The 19,980-nt window shown below is 42.8% G+C and overlaps 1 protein-coding gene across 5 annotated transcripts in view; it reads right to left on the bottom strand.

The window, feature by feature from the left end:
• Positions 1-19,980, bottom strand: part of COL12A1 (collagen type XII alpha 1 chain) — a 167,054-nt gene that overhangs the window by 119,128 nt on the left and 27,946 nt on the right. For 4 of the 5 annotated variants that reach the window (XM_083177194.1, XM_083177191.1, XM_083177193.1 and 1 more), the window contains 3 exons: positions 19,675-19,947; positions 17,444-17,716; positions 16,540-16,812 (listed from right to left, as the gene is read on the bottom strand). The exons of the other annotated variant lie outside the window; for it this stretch is intronic. In XM_083177194.1, coding sequence (XP_083033320.1) covers positions 16,540-16,812; positions 17,444-17,716; positions 19,675-19,947 — 819 coding nt within the window. The remainder of the gene's footprint in view (positions 1-16,539; positions 16,813-17,443; positions 17,717-19,674; positions 19,948-19,980) is intronic. 5 annotated transcript variants of the gene reach the window in all.

Raw genomic sequence — 19,980 nt, 5'->3', positions numbered from 1 at the left:
CTATACTCTAAGGACAGACCACTACCTTGTATAAAACACTTTTAAAACTCAAAAACCCATCCAATATGGCTGAATTAAAGGAAAAGTTGGCCACAGCTATGTGAAAGTCTGGTTCCAGTTATGAAAACCATTTGGATGTATTTGTAAAGGGGCAGTAACATTTATTACATTTAGGGGAGCAATTCATTTTTCACATGGTTGATATGGGAGTTGGATAACTTTATTTTGTATTGAATGAAATTATCATTTAAAAACAGTATTTTTGTTTTCGAAAGTTAAAGGTTTTGTTTACTCAGGTTTAATCATCTGAAACAAGAATAGAAGAAAGCAGGAAGAGGCAAAAACTTTTCAATGCTACTGTGACTATGGAGGTTATTCTGATCGGAGCGGCCAAACGTGCGTACGTTCACTATTAACGTACGCTCTCTGTACGCGGCCGTTGGGGTTAAGTCCACCCACAAATCAGCAGCATACGTACGGCCAGAAACAACGTCGAAGGGGAGTGGCGTACAATTGAGCGTACGCCAACGTACACGGACGGACCAGCCCTTACACTCCGACAACTGGCGTACAACAGAGCGTACGCCACCGTTTACGGACGTCTCTCGTCCGTCTTCCCACCGACTTCTTGCGGCTATCTGAGCGTACGCCAGCTTGCACGGACGGGTCCCTATTGTTTTCAATAGAAAACTCAGCTTATGTCACCGCTCGTGAGAGTGAGCGTACGTCCGTGCATGCTGGCATACCCTTCACATATATGGACCTGCAAATCTTGCCTTTCAACTAGAATTCTGACAATTAATTAATTATTCTAATTGTTATTCAATTATTGTTTTCTATGAACTCAATTGAAGATTGTGTGCAAAATAGTGGGCATGGGCTTAAAACATTGCTGAAACATCCTTTGTAGGTGTTAGATGTGGTTTATGTTATTGTATCATAAATACAAAACCTATGTTTGTATTTGAGTGAACACGTTGACACATGTCGACTTGTGTAGATTGAGTGTGCTACTGTGTAAAGTCTATGAAAGCACGTAGTGAATGTGTATAACTTTAACAAATACCTACCTTAGCATATATAAGCAGGTCTTAAAAAGATTCTTACCTTAAATTAAACAAACCTTTAAATGTCGAGAAGTATAGAAAGATAAGCTTCCAATGTGTTTGAGTGCTGTGTGTGGCTTGCAGGTAGTGAAATCATGGTTTGGACTTAATAGACTGCAGCATTGCTTATTACATTCAGGTGTATGTGTTTGAGTAGTAATCAGCGTAAATTAGCAAACCCAGGCGCACGCTGGCATGCGGTATCTGTAGGGGTGGTCTGAGCTGGCGGTTGGCGGCCGCCTGTTTTGTGTCCGAAATGAACGGTGCTTTAGCCGATCGTGCGGTAGTAGCACCGTTCATTTTTGGTGCACACCCCCGTGTACGCCCATATTTACGCCCATTTTCCCTCATTATTTCGGCCGCTCCCCTCAACACGCCCCTATGCCGCCCCCAATGCCCGTACTCTCGCGTACAGGTTTTTTCGCACGGAGAGACCCGTCCGTAAGCGTTGTGGAGTGTTCGCGCCTGCGCATTGGCGATTGTACGCATGCGCAGATCATGAAAAACCCCGGAACGTACGCGTACGGCCCGGCCGCACCAACCAGAATAAGGCCCTATGTATGTCAACTTTTCGTATCATACTGACTCTACTGCAACACACAAAACACAATTTGACTGTCATTTTAAAATAGGAAATATATCTGCCATATAAAATATTTCTCCTACTCTACGGTGAGAAATTGTAACTTCACCTACTAGTGGACATGGTATATTGTATGTAGCTCTGTTAAAAATAAGGGAGGTCTTATGTCACATGAGCATAATAAGAGGCCTATGTTAAGCCTCTATCATGCAGACACTGCAGTTTCTTAAGTATTGGGGCTACAATTGGATAACGTAGAAGATATCAGACATTTCTCTTGTAAAATACATAATAGCACTGCAGACTACTGTACAGTCCAAATTATTTTCAATGGAGACTGTGGTATGTGTGAAGTCTATGGGGAGCCTGGTTGGCTAACACCATCCTCAGCTGGCATTAGCTCCTTCCTGTCTATGGAGGCAAGCTTGATTGAGAGAGCTCTTTTGATCTCTCTCCCGAAGCCTCGGTGGTTTGCAGCACCAACTTTTGAAAAACTTTAGTGTAAATATGTGGTCTTATGTCTGCACATGTGAAGAGTCAGAAAAGTCAGTGATGTTATAGCAATAACTTCACTACCAATTTCTTCTCTGTGACAGCCTACTATGGGATCTGCTGTTCCAGGAAGAGTTCTTTGATAAATAGGTTAATACATTCATTCCTTCATTTCATTATGTGTGATAAGGAATGATAATTAACAGGGCATATTTCTCAGCATTAACAAAAAATGAATGTTTCTGTTCAGCATTTCTCATATTCAGAAAAATCTACAGCCTGTTTTGCAAAAAATACAGAAAAATTGCTAATGAAAGCCCTTATGCGGAATGAGTTTCTGTTGACCAGAAACCTCCCTGGTGACTAAAAATCAGTGTATTCCATCTGTTCCCTGTTATGCCGGAGCTTTGTTCACTGCAGGAGGCTGTCTGTAGGGTTGGACTGGTTCAAGAAGAAGCAGGACAAACATTGTTGTGCTTAGCGTCTCCTCTGTGTCATCAGGTGGCATCCAGCTCTCAGCTCTGAAAGGAGGCTATTCTCCAAGGGGGAGTCTGTGGATGCCTGCTCCACAGGGGAACGGCACATGGTGTTAAACAAACATATCTCTATTGTAGCACAAAGCAATATAGCTTCCACCATTTCCCATTTATTAGCAGCATGCCTGCATACTTTCATCTCCTGTCTGGGAGAAGCCCAGAGAGAAGATGCTGCTGACATCTTTGGGGGTGGTTCCGGCTCTCCACGCTGCAATTTAGGGGTCCACTGGAGGGGGTAGGGCCAAAATGACACAATTCAGATACTATATTATGTCCCTATCTTGCTCACTTCATTAGGAAGCAGGCATGATGTGAGTGATCTATCTACTCTGCCCAGGGTGTGGGACACTACCTGATAAATCGTGAGTCTGAGGAACATTCTGGAGAGTACACCAGTATGATCATAATCAGATTATTTGTCAGGGTTTTGTAGGAAAGATGGCTGTAGCAAGCAGCAGATTAGTGGAAGTAATCAGATATAATCAAATATATAGAGAGAAACTACAAATATGAGAGCGAACATCACAGTCTGTCAGGATATACTCAGTACAGTAAAACTAACATAGCTCCTAGCCTAGAGCATTCATTGGTGACTTTAGGAGTCATGCCAATATTGCTTGCTCCCCATTACATCACTATACTATAAATGTTAGGATCTGTACTAATATTGCCCCTTTCAGATCGCAAAAGAAGGGTCTAACCTGGGTTATTTATGCAATGTGTAAGGGGTATATGTGTAAGGCTGCCAAAGCAGCCACAACCTCAAACCCCCCTCCCTTACCACCACAATCTACGTACATTTGCCCCCTCCACCTTCCTTGATAGTTACAAATGTAAAAATGTAATGACACAGGCAAGTAATAGAATCACAGCAGTATAGCACTAGTACATCATAACACATTCCTCTAAGGCAGCAAGAAAACACATCAGAAGTGCTGTGGATACAGATCATTACCAGTGTGATTGTCCCTCAGTCCAGCTTATGTTTCTGACTGTCCTGTCCGTGAGTCTATGAAGTAAATTTACTAAAGTTTCTAAGAATTAAAAGAGATGCTGTCCATAGATTCTTACTATAATTTCTTTCTTGCATTCTAGAAAACGACAGACAGAATCTTTCACTTGTCTATTGAAAAGATTTAGTAAATCTGTTCCTATGTCGTGATCTGTCTGTGTGTCCCCCGTTCACACCAGTAGGCCCCATATTAGCAAGATTGCTTTTATGATTAAGAGTAGCAGCCCACCATTAAGCATAGGCGTTTGTATCCAGCCAGTGGCATCAACAACATGGTGGCTACAGCTAGAACTCCTGTCTCTATGGTGAGCATGCCTGAAACACCTGTATGTGGGGGCAACTAAGGGCTTGATTCAGACCGCCCCCGCCCCCCTCATTCCCTCGCTAGCATGCAAGGGGATGTGTACAAGAACTCATCTCTTCGCATGCCGCTGAAGGGAGAAGAAATCATTTAATGGTCAGTTTAAACCGTCTTTTATTACCGCAGTCGAAAAGTGGGTGGGCACAGACATCATGTGATGTCATCCGCCTGCCCAAGCAGGCATCGACCCTCCTGCGTTCCCAGGGGAACGCCCAGCATTTTCCTGGAGACGCCCATAAAACAATGGTCTTTCCCCTGCTCCAGCCCCCTGTCCACCCCCGCCCGCACCCTCTGGAGCAAATGGGGCGGCAAGTGTGAAACTAGCAGAAGCCGTTCACTCCTGAGGTTTCCACATGCGCATGGGCAAAATCCAAACATTGGGGAAGGGGCCGCATTCGGCCCACTATGAACGGGTCTGAATCGGCCACTAAGTTCACTGCTGTGATTTCATTGTGTGATTTATTGATTTATTTATCTCTTTTCAATATAGACTTTGTGATTATGCAACACTTTGGGACCCAAACGTATAAAAATGAGAAGCTAATGCAGCTGTTGTTCTTTACTTAAATCAAACTTTTGGATTTCTGTGGAAATCCCACGTTTCCTCTGCAAGTCCACCCCCGGAATACTCCCTTAATCCTCACCTTTTTCAGTAGCTTGAGTTTGTTTAAAAAAATATATAAATATAAAAACATGTCAAGTTAAATATTTCCTGTTATAAAACATGAGTGTGCTAGAAAAATAAGTATTGTAAATGTTTGTCCTTGACATAGGAAATAGAAATATATACCGTTCTGAAGTAAGTCTATAAAAGGGGCCTCTGATCCTTGTAGCTAAGTTCTGTTTAAATACACAACTGTAATGTAACTTACATCATTTCTGAAAAGTTACTGCTGTTTATTACCATCCAAACTAATTGAGGGAACCTAGCACAGTGATATTTTTATGGGAATTAAATGCACCAAAGATGGAAGGTGGAATGTGGCTATGGGCAACCAATCAGAATCGACTTCTTATTTATTTAGCACTTTCTAGAAGATAATGGATAGAATCTGATTGGTTGCCCATAGCAACATTCCATCTTAGTAACTAAGGGCCTTATTCTAGTTCACTCTTTCTGACAAAATCCTTCTTAGGTGGACTAAACCATGTGCACTGCAGGTGGGGCAGATGTAAAATGTGCAGAGAGAATTAGATTTGGGTGGGGTTTTACTTCAAAGTGAGATCTATATTGCAGTGTAAAAATAAAGCAGACAGTATTTACCCTGCACAGAAACAAAATAACTCTGTACTCTTTACTTAGAAGGGCGCCCACGATTTTGATCGTGGGCATCGTTAGTAAAAAATCTCGGGCATCTCGGGGATTGAATGCACTAAAAAAATCGGGTGCGATCAACCGACGAGATGCCCGAGATTTCCCATAGGGAACAATGTTAAATGTCTCAATTGACCCAATTTTCCTGTTCAATGCCTCAATTGACCCGATTTTTCCATAGGAAACAATGTTAAATGGGCCACAGAGGCCAAATAGGCACCCTGAAGTGTATAATGGCCACCCGAATTGTTAACGCCACCCCACGATCAACGTCAACCCGATGCGTGGCGAGCGCAGCGAGCCCGCGAGGGGCGGCGGTACGCGTCCTACGACCTTTTCATACCCCCACTATCCACGTCGGCGTGGAGTTGAGCCCGAAGCGTGGCGAGCGCAGCGAGCCCCGCGAAGGTACGCGGACAGCTGTGAAGCCCGCGAGGGGACGCGGATACCTGTGAAGGTATCCGCGTCCCCTCGCGGGGCTCGCTGCGCTCGCCACGCTTCGGGCTCGGTGGCTCGCTGCGCTCGCCACACTTTCTATTCTCAACTCCACGCCGACGTGGATAGTGGGGGTATGAAAAGGTCGTAGGACGCGTACCGCCGCCCCTCGCGGGCTCGCTGCGCTCGCCACGCTTCGGGTTGACGTTGATCGTGGGGTGGCGTTAACAATTCGGGTGGCCATTATTCACTTCAGGGTGCCTATTTGGCCTCTGTGGCCCATTTAACATTGTTTCCTATGGAAAAATTGGGTCAATTGAGGCATTGAACAGGAAAATCGGGTCAATTGAGACATTTAACATTGTTCCCTATGGGAAATCTCGGGCATCTCGTCGGTTGATCGCACCCGATTTTTTAGTGCATTCAATCCCCGAGATGCCCGAGATGGGCGCCCTTCTAAGTAAAGAGTACCAATAACTCACCCAAATCTAATTCTCTCTGCACATTTTACATCTGCCCCACCTGCAGTGCACATGGTTTATAAAGAAAGTTACTAGAAAAAGGACCATAGTTCTCAGTGATACTTTTTGCATAGGGGACAACAAAAAGTCAGCATTTATTGGATTTTGGGTGATATATCTGCCTTTTACTGAGTCAGTATAATTGAAAATGTATGTTGTATAAGTCTAGAGACAGCACTTAATGGGTCCTTTGTCTTTTCTCAGTGAAATGTAATATGTTATTCTCACACGATCATTTCAGCAGAAAATGACTCAGATGTTGAGCTATTCTAGACACAGTGTAACAGGTCATAAAACTGACATACTGCCTACAATCACCTATTGTCACTGAAATACAGATGTACTCTCCTGACCCCAATCATTCAGCACAGTCTCCAGCAAGAAAAGAGACACAAATGTTGTACATTGTACAAGTCAAGTTATTAATCTAAATTCATTGGGCCACACACATATTACCACCAAGGGCCAAACATCACCTTCAGTATATGTTAAAAATGAATATATTTTTAATATAAATTACTACATTCCGGGGGTTTTTGTAGCCTTGCGAGTCCACCAAACCCCGCCCGGAGAATGACGGACCGCCCACCACCACCCCTCGCAGCATGTGTTCGCACGCAGGGCCTGTGAATGGATGTTTAACCTAAGCATCCATTCGCAGCCTGTGGGTAAACACCAACATCATTCGGTGGTCGCCGACCATGGAATGATGTGGAACGTGCATGCAGATCTAAGTAACTCTCAGCTCACTTAGATGTGCGTGCATCCTCAGGAGGAAGTGGGCAGGCAGCTGACATCCGATAATGTGCTGGAACTCAAATTCTGGTGCAAGTTGCAAACCAATTTAGACAGCATCTGATCGGTGGAATGCATCTAAAGGTGCCCATACACTACCTGTGATGTCTCGCAGCAGTGTACGGACACCCGATACCCTGTGAGCCGCTGTGACCGTTGTGATGGATCGCATGCGTCCCTGCTTCCTGCCCGCCTCACCATCTGGAGGAACATGTGGTCGGACGGCCTGCCAGTCTGACCACCTGGTCGGGTCTGATGCGCATGGGACCGTGCATCAGACCCGACGGCATGTCAGGGAGAGACGATTTGGTCCAATGTAACGGGCCGATTGGTCGCAATCGGCCCAAATCGCCTCGATGTATGGGGACCTTTAGACACATTAATGCAAACTAAGGTAAACTGCTGCAACTGTGATTAAAAAGCACAATTACAGTGTACTGAATACTCGTTTGTTATAAAACATTTGCGTCTTGTTCAGTAAACATTTCATATGATCCAACTGACTAGGTTACTAATTATCTGCACCCTTTGGCCATAAATATCTCCAGTACTCTGCGCACTTTCCCTGCTGCTTTTATACATTATTCTGTCATCTACATACTGTACTGTTGGCACTAAATTTACAGAAACCTTAGTCAAAAGTGGCAGACTGCCTGGCCTGTGATTCATGTCACAGCTCCACATGGAGTAGTACCCGCTGTCTTTTTCTTATGTCTATAGTTATTTAGAACTAAATGTAAGGTCTGAGGACATCTGGAGAGGTTTCAGTACTGATATCTGGGGTTGGTGGATGGGGATTATCCAAAAGTGCCAGGATTTTAATAGTCTAAAATAGTTTGTACACATTTTTCCCTACACCAAAACTTCTGGTACTATGGGGGTTATTCAGGTTGATTCGCAAGGCTGCGAATTCGCAGCCTTGCGAGTCCACCAAACCCCGCCCGGCGAACGCACGCCCCCCCAGCAAAGTGCGGCTTCGCCCGCACAGCAGCGAATGGATGTTTTGCATAAACATCCATTCGCTTTGCTGGGGTGTCCGCCCACATCATTCGATGGTCGGTGACCATCGAATGATGTTTAGCGTGCACGCTTACATAAGTGACTTTTGAGTTACTTAGTTTAGCGTGCACGCTGACGTGATATGGGCAGGCAGCTGACATCTGGTGATGTCAGCTACCCGGCCCACACACCCGCGTCACTGCCTCATTACCATGAGAACACCCCGGGTTCTCATGGAAACGCCCATGGAACGCTGGGCGTTCCCATATGGTAATGGGGCAGCCCGGCGCTCCCCGCCCATCTCCGCCCCCCCCCCTCGCTGCCATGGGTGCGTGCACCCGGCGACCCGAAAGGTCGCCGTGGGTGCACGCACCATGCGCCTGCACATGCGCAGAAACACGCCTGCGCATGCGCAGACGCACAACATCGGTACTGCGTGCGAATGCGCACAGTACCGATGAAATCTGAATAAGGCCCTCTGTATTCTCTGGTTGTATTCTCTGGTCTTATGCAAACTGACATCTTCCAGACCATGTGATCCTCTATGTTAAGTCACCAGCTGACCAGGAGAAAACACTTTTTTGAGAGGTTCCCTGTTGCAGACAAACTACATATAGGTAATGAAGACTCTTAAGTGACTGTGCCTGCCAGGGACCTGGGGATGGGAGGCCTCAAACACCTCAAGGCATCCCAGGGAGCCTAGGCACACAGTATGGGAACCACTGGTTTATGGCGATAGACAATTATTGTTATGGCCCTTATTGGGTGAACAATCATAAATAGGCCCTTAGGTGGGTTATAACATAAGAAACCCTAAATATGTATTTTTAGGATTGTTGAGTCTATCATTTATTTTAACTAATACTACAAAACCATTGTGGGTTAGATTAGTATACTGTAGGTGAAATATCCTGCTATACATTTTCAATGGTAATTTTCCTTTTTAATTCACAGTTTTAAGATGTGATAGTGATGGCTGGGAAGCCAGCCCAGTGTAGAAAGAGCATCTGTTGGATTACTTAGCACAATGAGTGCCGCAGCAGAGCACAGCTAGAGGGACAATGGTGTCACTATATACTCTATGCACAAAACCTATTACTGCAATGGGGTTTGTTGGAAATTAACATGAAGGTTACTCGAGTACAATTCATTTATTACATCACTAGGTGCAGAATATGAATTATGGAAACATATCTAACTTCTGGTTTTTATTCCAGCTCCAGACGTTCATATATTTTGGATAGCTGTACAATGCTTTATCCCCAAAAGCCTTAATTATTTGATTTAAGCTTACCACTGTATTAGTCATTCTTTTCCCCTATGTCTAGCAATACCACAATACAACATGTGCGGACATTGGCTCTGCACCAAAAGGGATTATATATTACTTATTATGCAGTGTAGATTAATATTCAGCATAACTACATATAAAATAACTAAGTATAGCAATATATGTGTCTACCATTGATTAAGGGGTCTATGTACGAAGCCGTGGAGAGTGATAAAGTGGACAGAGATAAAGTTGCAGCCAATTAGCTTAACTGCAATTTTACAAGTTGTGCTTAAAAATGACAGGACTTACTTGGTTGGTTGGTAGTTTATCTCCATACAACTTATTGATCTCCAAGATGTATGGTGGCCATACATCTACAGATCGATTGTCAGATTGGGCTGGTTGGAACAAAAACCTGGTAATGGACGAGTGACAGTTTTTGGCAGTTTTCCAGCATTTCAAAGCAAATGGTCAACTGTCATTTACCCAATCTGACAATCGATCTGTAGATGTATGGCCACACTTAGTTCATAGGGCATAATTAAGACCTGATTTCAGGGCAAATGTGGTATCAAATTAGCAAAACCATGTGCACTGCAGCCAGGGGAGGCAAATGTAACTTGTGCAGAGAGAGTTAGATTTGGGTAGGTTATTTTGTTTTTGTTCAGGGTAAATACTGGCTGCTTTATTTTTACACCACAAGTTAGATTTGGGTAGGATGTGTTGAAACTGAAATCTAACTTTGTCTGCACATGTTACAGAACATTTGCCCCACCTGCAGTGCACATGGGTTTGCCCATTTTGAGAACAAATTTGTCCTGCGATTAGGTCTGAATTAGGCCCATAGACCCCTAACTTCATTATTTGACAGACTGTTTGCCAGGTGCACGCACCCAGGACAGCGGGCAGGGGGCGGAAAGGGGAGTGGAGTGGCTGGTGGACACCCAGCATTTCATGGGCATTCCCATGCGAACGTTGGGCCTTCTCATGCTAATGGGGCCATGACATGGGTGCGGGGGGCGGACAGCTAACATCACCAGATGTCAGCTGCCGCCCATTTCCTTCCCAGCATGCACGCATATGTAAGGTTGCTCAGAGCAACCTTACATATGGGTGCACCTTCCACATCTTTCGATGGTCAGCGACCATGGAACAATGTGGGTGGATCCCCCTGGCCTGCGAATGGATGTGTAACAAATTGCGCTTGCAAATGGGTGTCGGCAGCCAACCATGCGCAAGGCAGGGTGTGGTGGACTCACAAGCAGGGCCGGATTAAAGCAGGGGCAAAAAGGGTAAGTACCCCTGGGTCCCCCTCTAGGTAGGTGCACCCTGTGGGTGGCATGTATTTAAAAAATATTTTTTATTTTTTTTAGCTAATGGTTTTGTGCATGGGAGTGGGGTAGTGCTGCAGCTTCACCTATCTGCCAATGTGACAATGATTAATGGTGCTGAGCATGGGGTGCCAAGGCACACTGACTGCACAAGTGTGCAGTGCATTACTGTGAGTTGACTAAGTCCCATGACACTTTGCACAAGAGGGCAGAGGCTGAGAGGTTTGTGCTGAGCTCTGATTGGTGGAGCTCATTACTTGATTCTCAGGCCCATGGAGGACAGCAGTAGCAGCCTAGTCATAGGAGGGATTTAATCAGAAGCAGCACTGGGACTGTGAGGTCTCCTACAGTCCTACAGAGTAAGGTCCAGAGGGACAAACACAGGCTTTTCATGTGGTGTATATATATATATATATATATATATACATATATATATACACAACATTGTTGTGTATCCCCAATATTCCAAATCGCGCTAAAAGCCTGTTTTACAAAATTTATTTCTTCAGTATTGGGAAGTCTCACCACTAAGTTCCCTGAGGGGTAGGGAACAAACAGATCACAATACTTTTACACAAAACTATCTGCATGCGGTTTTACCATGATAATCCTGTGAAGACAAATAAATAAGTGTTGGAAGATATCTCCTATGTGCTTCATTGGATTTGGATCTGTTGTATTTGGACATTTAGATTCTGGTTGTGGGCGCCATACCACTATTGGGTAATAGTTACCCATTGACCAGGTTTATACTGCCTTTACTCTATGTTTTGACAGTGTATTATTCCCCCATGCAGTTTGCGGCCAGTAATGACAAGTGTAAGGGGGTCCCCCTGTCTAAAGTGCCACGGGCCCCCAAAGGCTTAATCTGGCACTGCTCACAAGGCTGCAAATTCGCAGCCTTGTGAATTAACCAGAATAACCCCCTATATGTCACCCTAAAACGTCAATGTCCAGCAGCACATTGTAGAAAAAACAATCATATTTAAATGCACTAAAGATTACATTTAGATACATTTATTTGGCTTTCTACATATTCTCAACACCACCGTCTACGGCTATTGTTCTAGAAACAGACTCTCTATGTCACCACCTACAATGTAAATCCACTTTGGCATATATTCCAAGTCGGCAGTATAATGAGAATACGCTGTAATTGCTATTTTGCAGTTGCAATGGTTTGGCTCTCAGCTACAGCACTGAAGGGAAAAGTAATTAACATCTGTGTTGTAATCAGATGGCACATATTAAGCTGCATGGGCTGGGCTACTCTCAATATTGCCTACAGCAGTGGAAAAAGAGAAAGTATTTTACCTCTCATTTCATCTCAGCAATCAACATCAAGACAGGCTTAATATATTAACAACTAAAGTGTAGTCTGTGTTTGCTTTTCAAATTTGTGCCCTAAGGTTGTAAAAAAAGTCAACTTGTGCCAAGATTCTTCTAACCACCTCCTCATTCTTGGGAAATAGATTGCTAAAACAGTAGCATTTAAAAACAGCCGCAGATTACTGAATTCCCAGTGGTTCACTCATCTGCATTTTCCATTACATTTTCTAACTGGACTGTGACGTGGTTCTGCAATAACTTGCACAGTGTATTGTGGGACCATTAAGGAACTGGACAATTGGCAATGCAACGTTGCCTGCTGCAAAGTTCATTAGGATTGTGCGTTCAATAGATAACCGTATGCCAACCACCACAAAAATATGAAGCATGGAGTTTTCTGTCCAAAAGATTAACATTTTCTTACAAAATTATCGTCCACCTACAACATATCAAATGTCCCATTTCAGTCCACAGTGAGTGGAAAAATAAGCTTTGTTGGCTAAAACATCTATGTCTGCTGTTAAAAACATCACGGTCACTCATCCATAAGGTTCCACTATGCTACAGTATGTATTCTTTCATTTCCTTCATTACATTACTTTCCAGCATGGACCAAACATTTCACATGATACTTTTCTACGAACTTAAGGAACTTACTAAGTACAGTAAAGCCTCCTGGTTATGTGAGATGGCGTTGCTAATGCGGATAGTTTCATTTTCTGCAAATGTATCAAAGATTCCAATATCAAATCTATTATGTATAGGCCGCAGGAAATTTCTACACCAGGGCCGGGTCTACTATTAGGCAGATGACTACGGCGCTAGGATCAGAGGGTGGTGCACCAATTATATCTATCACAAAATTAAGGATGTCTATGATGGCAGATGTGGAACTTCTAAGATCCATCTCCACACCAAGGGGCTAGAATTTGGGTATTGGTGGCAGTGTGGGGTTGGTCAAGGGGCAGTAGGTAGAGGTTTTTCTTAGGGTACAGAGAAATCTCACACTGGCTCTGAATGTCCAACATCTATTGCTGCAACACTGTACCAGGAAATCATGCAGCACAGCATGTTAAAATGTCACAGTCTTTTGAGGTACAAATCTCACTTGTGATACTAGGACTTGGGAAATTCGACAAATGCACATCAGTCAGTATCAAACTGCATGTCAGTCATGTATCATGACTGATCAAACTGCACCAATGAAAAAGCAAGATTCCATGTTGCAGGCCATATTCAAATAATCTTTAAGGCACAGAATCTGCGCATTTAGGGAAACATTCACAATTTATCAGACACCTGTTGAGCTTTATCCCTCAAGATAAGAAGGGATAGAATGTGAAGGTAACAAAAGATTGAACATTGGCTAATACATTGAATATAATGTATTTTACACTAATTAGGCACAGTTTATACAAGGAAGAATACATATATTCAATTGCTGTCGGAACTGCCATCTTGTTGTAAAGATGTCAGTTTCTGACTTGAATAGGTCAGAAGGGGCTCCAACCTAATCAATGAGGGCAGGTGCCGATCCTCCTTCTTTTTTCAGAAACGTGGCCAAATCCAACATGTTTTGGCCCCGTTTCCGACAATCTCATTCCAACTTTTTTTAAAAGTCAGATTGAGGCAGGGAGGACGGTGCAGCAGCAGCTCACCCGGCGTTGTCCTCCCATCCGCCTAGCGCCGCCTCCTACATCGCTCACCTGTCCCAACACCGGGTCGGGTAAGGGCAGCAGCGGCCAAATACGACAGTCGGATTGGCCGCTGATTGAATAGGTATTATAGAATCCACAAAGGTGCAGATTGACAATACAAATCTTGGTGTGTGTGTGTGTTCTCGGGGGGGGGGGGGGGGCTGGCATACCTGTGGTGCCAACTATGGCCAGCAAATGGTGGTATGGTTGTGTTATAGGGTAGAATGCGGCAGACTGGTGATGTTTGCCCATGACACCAGGGAAGGGCATTGTAGTTGAATTAGCATAAAGTCGCAGAGATAACTGCAGGAAAAGACACAAAGATTGCTGCAATCGTGTCCAACTCATAATCAGGTCCTATGAGGATGGATCCTGTCCATTCATCGGAGCTCACCCCCTCAAAAGACCCTGCTTCGATTAAATCTGCTTTCAGAAATTCCCCAGGATGGTTTTCCATCCCAATGCACCCCTCATGTCACAAACAATACACTTGCACCCATGCTTTTAGTTATATAATGGAGAATACACATTTGCTATCAAGTTCCAATCAATCCTTCTGTTTTGTGAACATAAAATCTGCAAAACCTTGTAATGAACAAAGCAGCATCAGAGGTGCAATCACAATCAGCCAATTACTAGCAGTTATCATCTTTTGTTGGCATATAACCCCCCCCCCCCCTGCCATATAATATGGCTTTCAAGGCCAATACGCTCCAATCTGCCACTGTTCTCTGCCTAAGTGAAGCCAGATGCAGTCTGAGACTTCTCTGGCTTCACTATGACTGGGAGTGACTTCCCATTGGAAGTCCAACCTGCCAATCACCCAAGGCAGTCCCATTGGGAGGTGCTCACTCCCTCCGGGACGCCTCTATATGGGCTGCTAAGCGGCAGCTCATAAAAACCATAAAAACCAGGTTCTACGCATGGGCAGTTCGAGGACGATACTGCGCATGCACTGGACCTGGGACTCTGAATATGCCTCATTGGGCTGCTGCAAAAGCAGCCCACAAAGGCTGGGGGCCAGCTTATGTGCAGCACCAAAGAAGTTACTGCGCATGTGCCGGCCCGTGGCGGGGACCAAGACCTGCAGTCGGGAGCAGCAGCAGTGGGACCCGGACCAAGAGAACAGCAGCAGCGGCGGAGATGGCAGCATAGGATTTGCTCACAGATTTGCATGTGTACTCTACTGTGTGTGCCCTTGCTGTACTTGGCATAAAAGAGAACGGATATTTGTTTTCTTTTTATCACAGCAGAATTACTTACTACAATATAAAAATGTGCATCTGTGTGTCAGGGCCTCATCTTCTCTTAAATTAAATACAAGTTTTTGTATGCATCACATAAGTGTATCTCAAAATAAACACTCTTCAGATTATAGTGCACTCATGGGTCTTGCAAAACAGTGTTTGCCTTCACAGTTCAAAACATTTCAGTCTTCCACAGGAAGTGCATATTACTGGCCAAAGCAGGTGACAAAAAAGTGTTTTGCTTTCCGCAAGACCTCCAGGTTGAGACATATTTCTTTACAGAACTTGTATTATTTGACAGTTAATATACTATTGTATTAAAGACTTATCTTTCTGATAAACAAATGCCCTTTTATAATTTTGTACATATTTCCATTACTAAAGTGCCTGAGGCATAATTCTCTGCAAATTTCAATTGAAATATTTTGGGATAATTTATACATTTCCATGCAATCAGTGTTTTTTTTTGTAATTAGCATCTAATTGATATTCATGTTATATTTGTCGATAATGGGGAATTTGGTCGCCTGCCGCAGGTAATCTAAGCAAAATCACACAAAAGCAGCCCTGTTTTCATCAAAAATACACTGAACCCAATTGTTTTTCCAGAGAAACAGTTTTTTCTATCAGGTGTTCCAATTGGATAGCCTAATAAAAAATTGGCCAAACATCTGGAAAAATTGCAGAGGTGGACGTTTTTTTGTCCCGGTAAATGGATACCCCCTCCCACTAGTGTTCTGATTGGAGAAATGTTCTTAATGTATGTTGTAGTGTACTCGTATGTAAAGTACATCTAATGGCACCCGTCAATTAAAAAAGATTTGTTCAAAAAAAGAGAAACATTAACAAAGTTCTATACAGTGGCAGATTTTACCTAGGGGCTACAGCCCCCACAGTAAAATTCACAGATCACAGTAACTGCCTAGCAGTGGTAGTGACTTCCCATTGGAATGGCTCCCTGCCAGGGCTTAAAGTGGTCATGCAAAGGTGGGGGTACTCATTTCTATATGCCACCTGATTAAACCCCCTCCCCTACCCTCTTTAGGGCCAGTGGTAGGGTTTTAGGCATCCGCCTGCAAACTAGAATGCTTTTCTGTGAGAATTACTGTTCTGGGCCAATGTGGAGGTTAAAATGTTCCACCTCACCATTTGAGGTAGTGGAACTCAGTTCCACCCTGTTCCCCCTCACTTTAACCCCTGCTCCCTGCTCATCACAGCTTTGCATGCAGCCCCAGGGGGATATGTTTGCTCCCCATGGGGCTGGCGCCAGTCCGGACTGCAGTAAAAATACAATACACATCCAATGGAAAGCAACTATCCTGCCATAATATTAGCCCAATCTGACATCAAGCTGATGCTATCCTTAGGAGTCTGCTTGTTGATTTGAGGCACAACTCAGACTAGTCCAGCAGTGGGCACCACCAGACCCCTTGAAGATCATGGTAAGTGCCGCTGATTTTACATCCTATAAAGGGTGGTCATATAATGTGAAATAAACTGTTCTTACCATCAACAGTAGTTCCTTCCCCAGTGAGGGCTGACCCAGCTCCTGATCCATATAAAGCATTCACAGAGAGAGAGTATGTAGTACCGGCATCCAGTTCCTTTAATACTGTGTTGATGACATTCCCTCTTAGTGTAACCTCTTTTGGTTCCCCTCCAGCAGCTGGTGTGTACGTTACAAGATACTGTAATACTTTGCCAGGAGCTGCATCCCAAGCTAACTTCAAACTGGATGTTGTAGCATCAGAAACTCTGAGGTTCCTTGGTTCACCTAACACTGTTTCAATTAAAACATCAACATAAAAGAAAAGTCACTTATATAACATTTTTAATTATATCATTCATTGCTAAAATGCATGTATACTAGAATTTGAGGACACTTTCATGCATTAATACATATTAATAATACATTTTGCATCTGTGCAGGCAAGTTTCATAGCTTTTATAAAGTTGGCATTGTGCTGTTCTAAAGTGTGACAACCAATCAGCAGGGCTTAAAGTGGTACTGGAGAGATGGTGGAACTAATTCCCCCTGCCACTGACCCAACAACCCCACCCACCCACCAAAACAAGCAAAACAATACAAAAGCCATACACCCTGTACAAATATATATAAAGTATAGTGGTATAATATAACATTCTCAATGTATGTCCTCTGCTACTATTGTGAATTATTAAATATTCCCTGTGCAATAATGTATAATGAGATTGGTGGTACAGTATATAATTAATTGGTGATAATAATAACAATATAATTTCAAACACATAACACGTTTTACAATGGGGTTCAGGAGTTACTAGATACATTACTGTTTAAAATATATTAATAAAAAGTTTGTTTTTGTTAACTAACATATAAAATATGATATGAAATGTTTCTAAAGCATTTCAAAGAAATAATATTTTACCTTCTTCCGTTGCTCCGTTTCCTACCAAGGCTTTCCCTGGGCCTGAGTAATATTCAGGTGTGACAGACACATGGTACTTTGTGTCTGATAGTAGATTATATAGTGTTGTGGCTCTTTCATTTCCTGACACTGTCACTTCTTTTCTCTCTCCCCCGGCAACTGGACGATAGCCAATTCTGTACCTGAGGACATTTCCAGGAGCCGGTGACCAACCAACCTTAAAGCTGTCTGTGGTCTCATCACTTACTATAAGGTTGCGGGGTGCTCCTTTCACTATCAAGAAAAATAGAAAAGACAATTTTTTCTTGGTTCTTAATATTCAGATTGTACATTATTTATAATAAACATTTAATTCTGAGATATGGAAATTAACTTATTAAATAAATGAGCCAATAGGAACTGGAAACTATATTGATTACAGTGCATACCTCCCAACTGCCCCTATTTTCGGTTGGGAGGTATGCCGTGTTGGGTCTTGAATACAATAATGTGTTTGGCATTACTATTTCACAATAATGTGTTTGGCAGGGCTCAAAGTGGTCCTGGAGAGGTGGTGGAACTCGAGTACCAGGAGGTGGACCACAGGTGGAGGTGAACCATGACCTGATGAGGGGGAGGTAGCTCCAGCTCATTAGTGACACTAATGCCACCTGAATTGTCTATTGATGTGGGTGGTAGAGCATGCATTTTCTGTGGAATTACCTGTGCAGGGCGGTGGTGGAGGTGAACTAGTTTAATCTCAAATTACTGGTGGTGGATTTCAATTCCACCCCATTTTCCCCCACTTTAACGCCTGGTTGTTGAATTAGCAAAGTGCTGTGTTGTAGATGTTATTTTAACAGTATTTCTCATACTAAATGTTTGGCCTATTGTGTAATATGAGTTATTTAAGTTAATAGAGTGCCTCAATTCTTTAGGTTGATAACTTGATGTTGAAAATGTCAAACTGCACCCAAGATGTCTTTGCCACAAGCCGAGCATTGGTATATTAAAGACAAAGATACCTCCCAGCAAGCATTTAATAGAACATTCTGACTGACTGACTCACTAGACTCTCTCAGTTCTTTTTTTGGTAAACATGAATATATTAAAAACAGTTTATTAGACACTTAGTATATCATTATACTGTTAAGCTTTTCAGACACTTTTCTTGAACTATACAAAAATATAGACAAAGTTTTATAACTATTTAGATTGCTTCAAAGGTTACCAGTTATTAAAGGTCATATACAGTTGCATTGTTATTTTGAAGAATCTTTGTTAGTCCCCTAATTGCAACAAGTGAATAACTTTGTGATTGTAAGACTAACTAATTAATGCTCACTGACTACAGTCTGGCATAATAAATAAAAACACCTTTATACATCTGGGAAAAAGATTCAAGGCCACAATGCTACAGAAGTCTTACATAGTAAGAGGACATACTGTATTACGTAGCAATAATATGTTGAAACCATAAATATTATAGATAGAATTTAGCTCTGCTCACACTTGTATTAAAGAGATATAGGGGGGAATTCAATTGACTGCATTACATTTTACAGCACGTATTGTGGATTTTGTTTTGACCGTCTTTGGGCAGGTTACACAAGATCCCAAATAGTGCAGACTATCAGGTATAATTGAATTGCCCCTTAGTGGATTATTTATGTAGAAAACATTGTCCTTTTAAACATTAGACATAAGCATGCTCTGCAGCGCCAGGTTTTACAATCCAATGCTTTGATAATAAGACCCTTGGAGAAGCAAATAGCAGCATTGTTTGTTTTAGAAGGAACAAATTGGCTGAGCATCAGGGGACCCATAAGTGTACCTCAAAGTCAATGTACCTGGTTTGGAAGAGAATTATTATACATATATTTGATGCTTGGTGGAATTGTGGGAAATCAAATAGGACTTAACTAGAAAGTATATTCTAATTGGAGCTTAAATCAACAATATTACTAAGGCTTGCTTTGAAATTGCTTTTAAAAATAGAATGCCAATGTGCAATTCAATTCAAATAAAAATATATATATTTATACACATTACATATGGAATCAAACATTAATGTGATAGCTATGTGTATTGTAACCATTTTGAGCAATAGTGTTAGGACCTGCAGAAAAGTGGGGTCCCGTGAAGGGGGCTCCAGGTTTAAATGCATTGATCAATTCATGAACTAAATCTCCATTATTTATTACTATCAGTTAATTTAGTGAGTGCAGAGCCCCTACATTTTATATATTTACCTTCTAGGGTTTTTTCTTCCCCGTTCAGTGGTGGGCTCTCTCCTTCCTCGTATTCTGCTAGAACAGTTACGTCATAAGTAGTCTCTGGCAGTAGATTGGAGAGAATTGTAGTCGTCGTTGGAGCTGGAACAGAAACTATGAACTCTTCTCCACCAACAGCCACTTTGTATTTCACAGTGTAAGATAAAACATCTTCACCTGCTGGGGACCAGTTTACTCGAAAGCTATTAGATGTGACCTCAGCGAAAGATAGATTCTGTGCAGGAGTCAAAGCTGTAATCAAAAAAATTAAAATGAAATGTAGTC

The sequence above is a fragment of the Crinia signifera genome, chromosome 3, assembly GCF_055691185.1.
Source record: "Crinia signifera chromosome 3, ASM5569118v1, whole genome shotgun sequence".
NCBI classification, from domain to species: Eukaryota; Metazoa; Chordata; class Amphibia; order Anura; family Myobatrachidae; genus Crinia; species Crinia signifera.
This window is presented reverse-complemented; position numbering and strand designations above follow the sequence as displayed.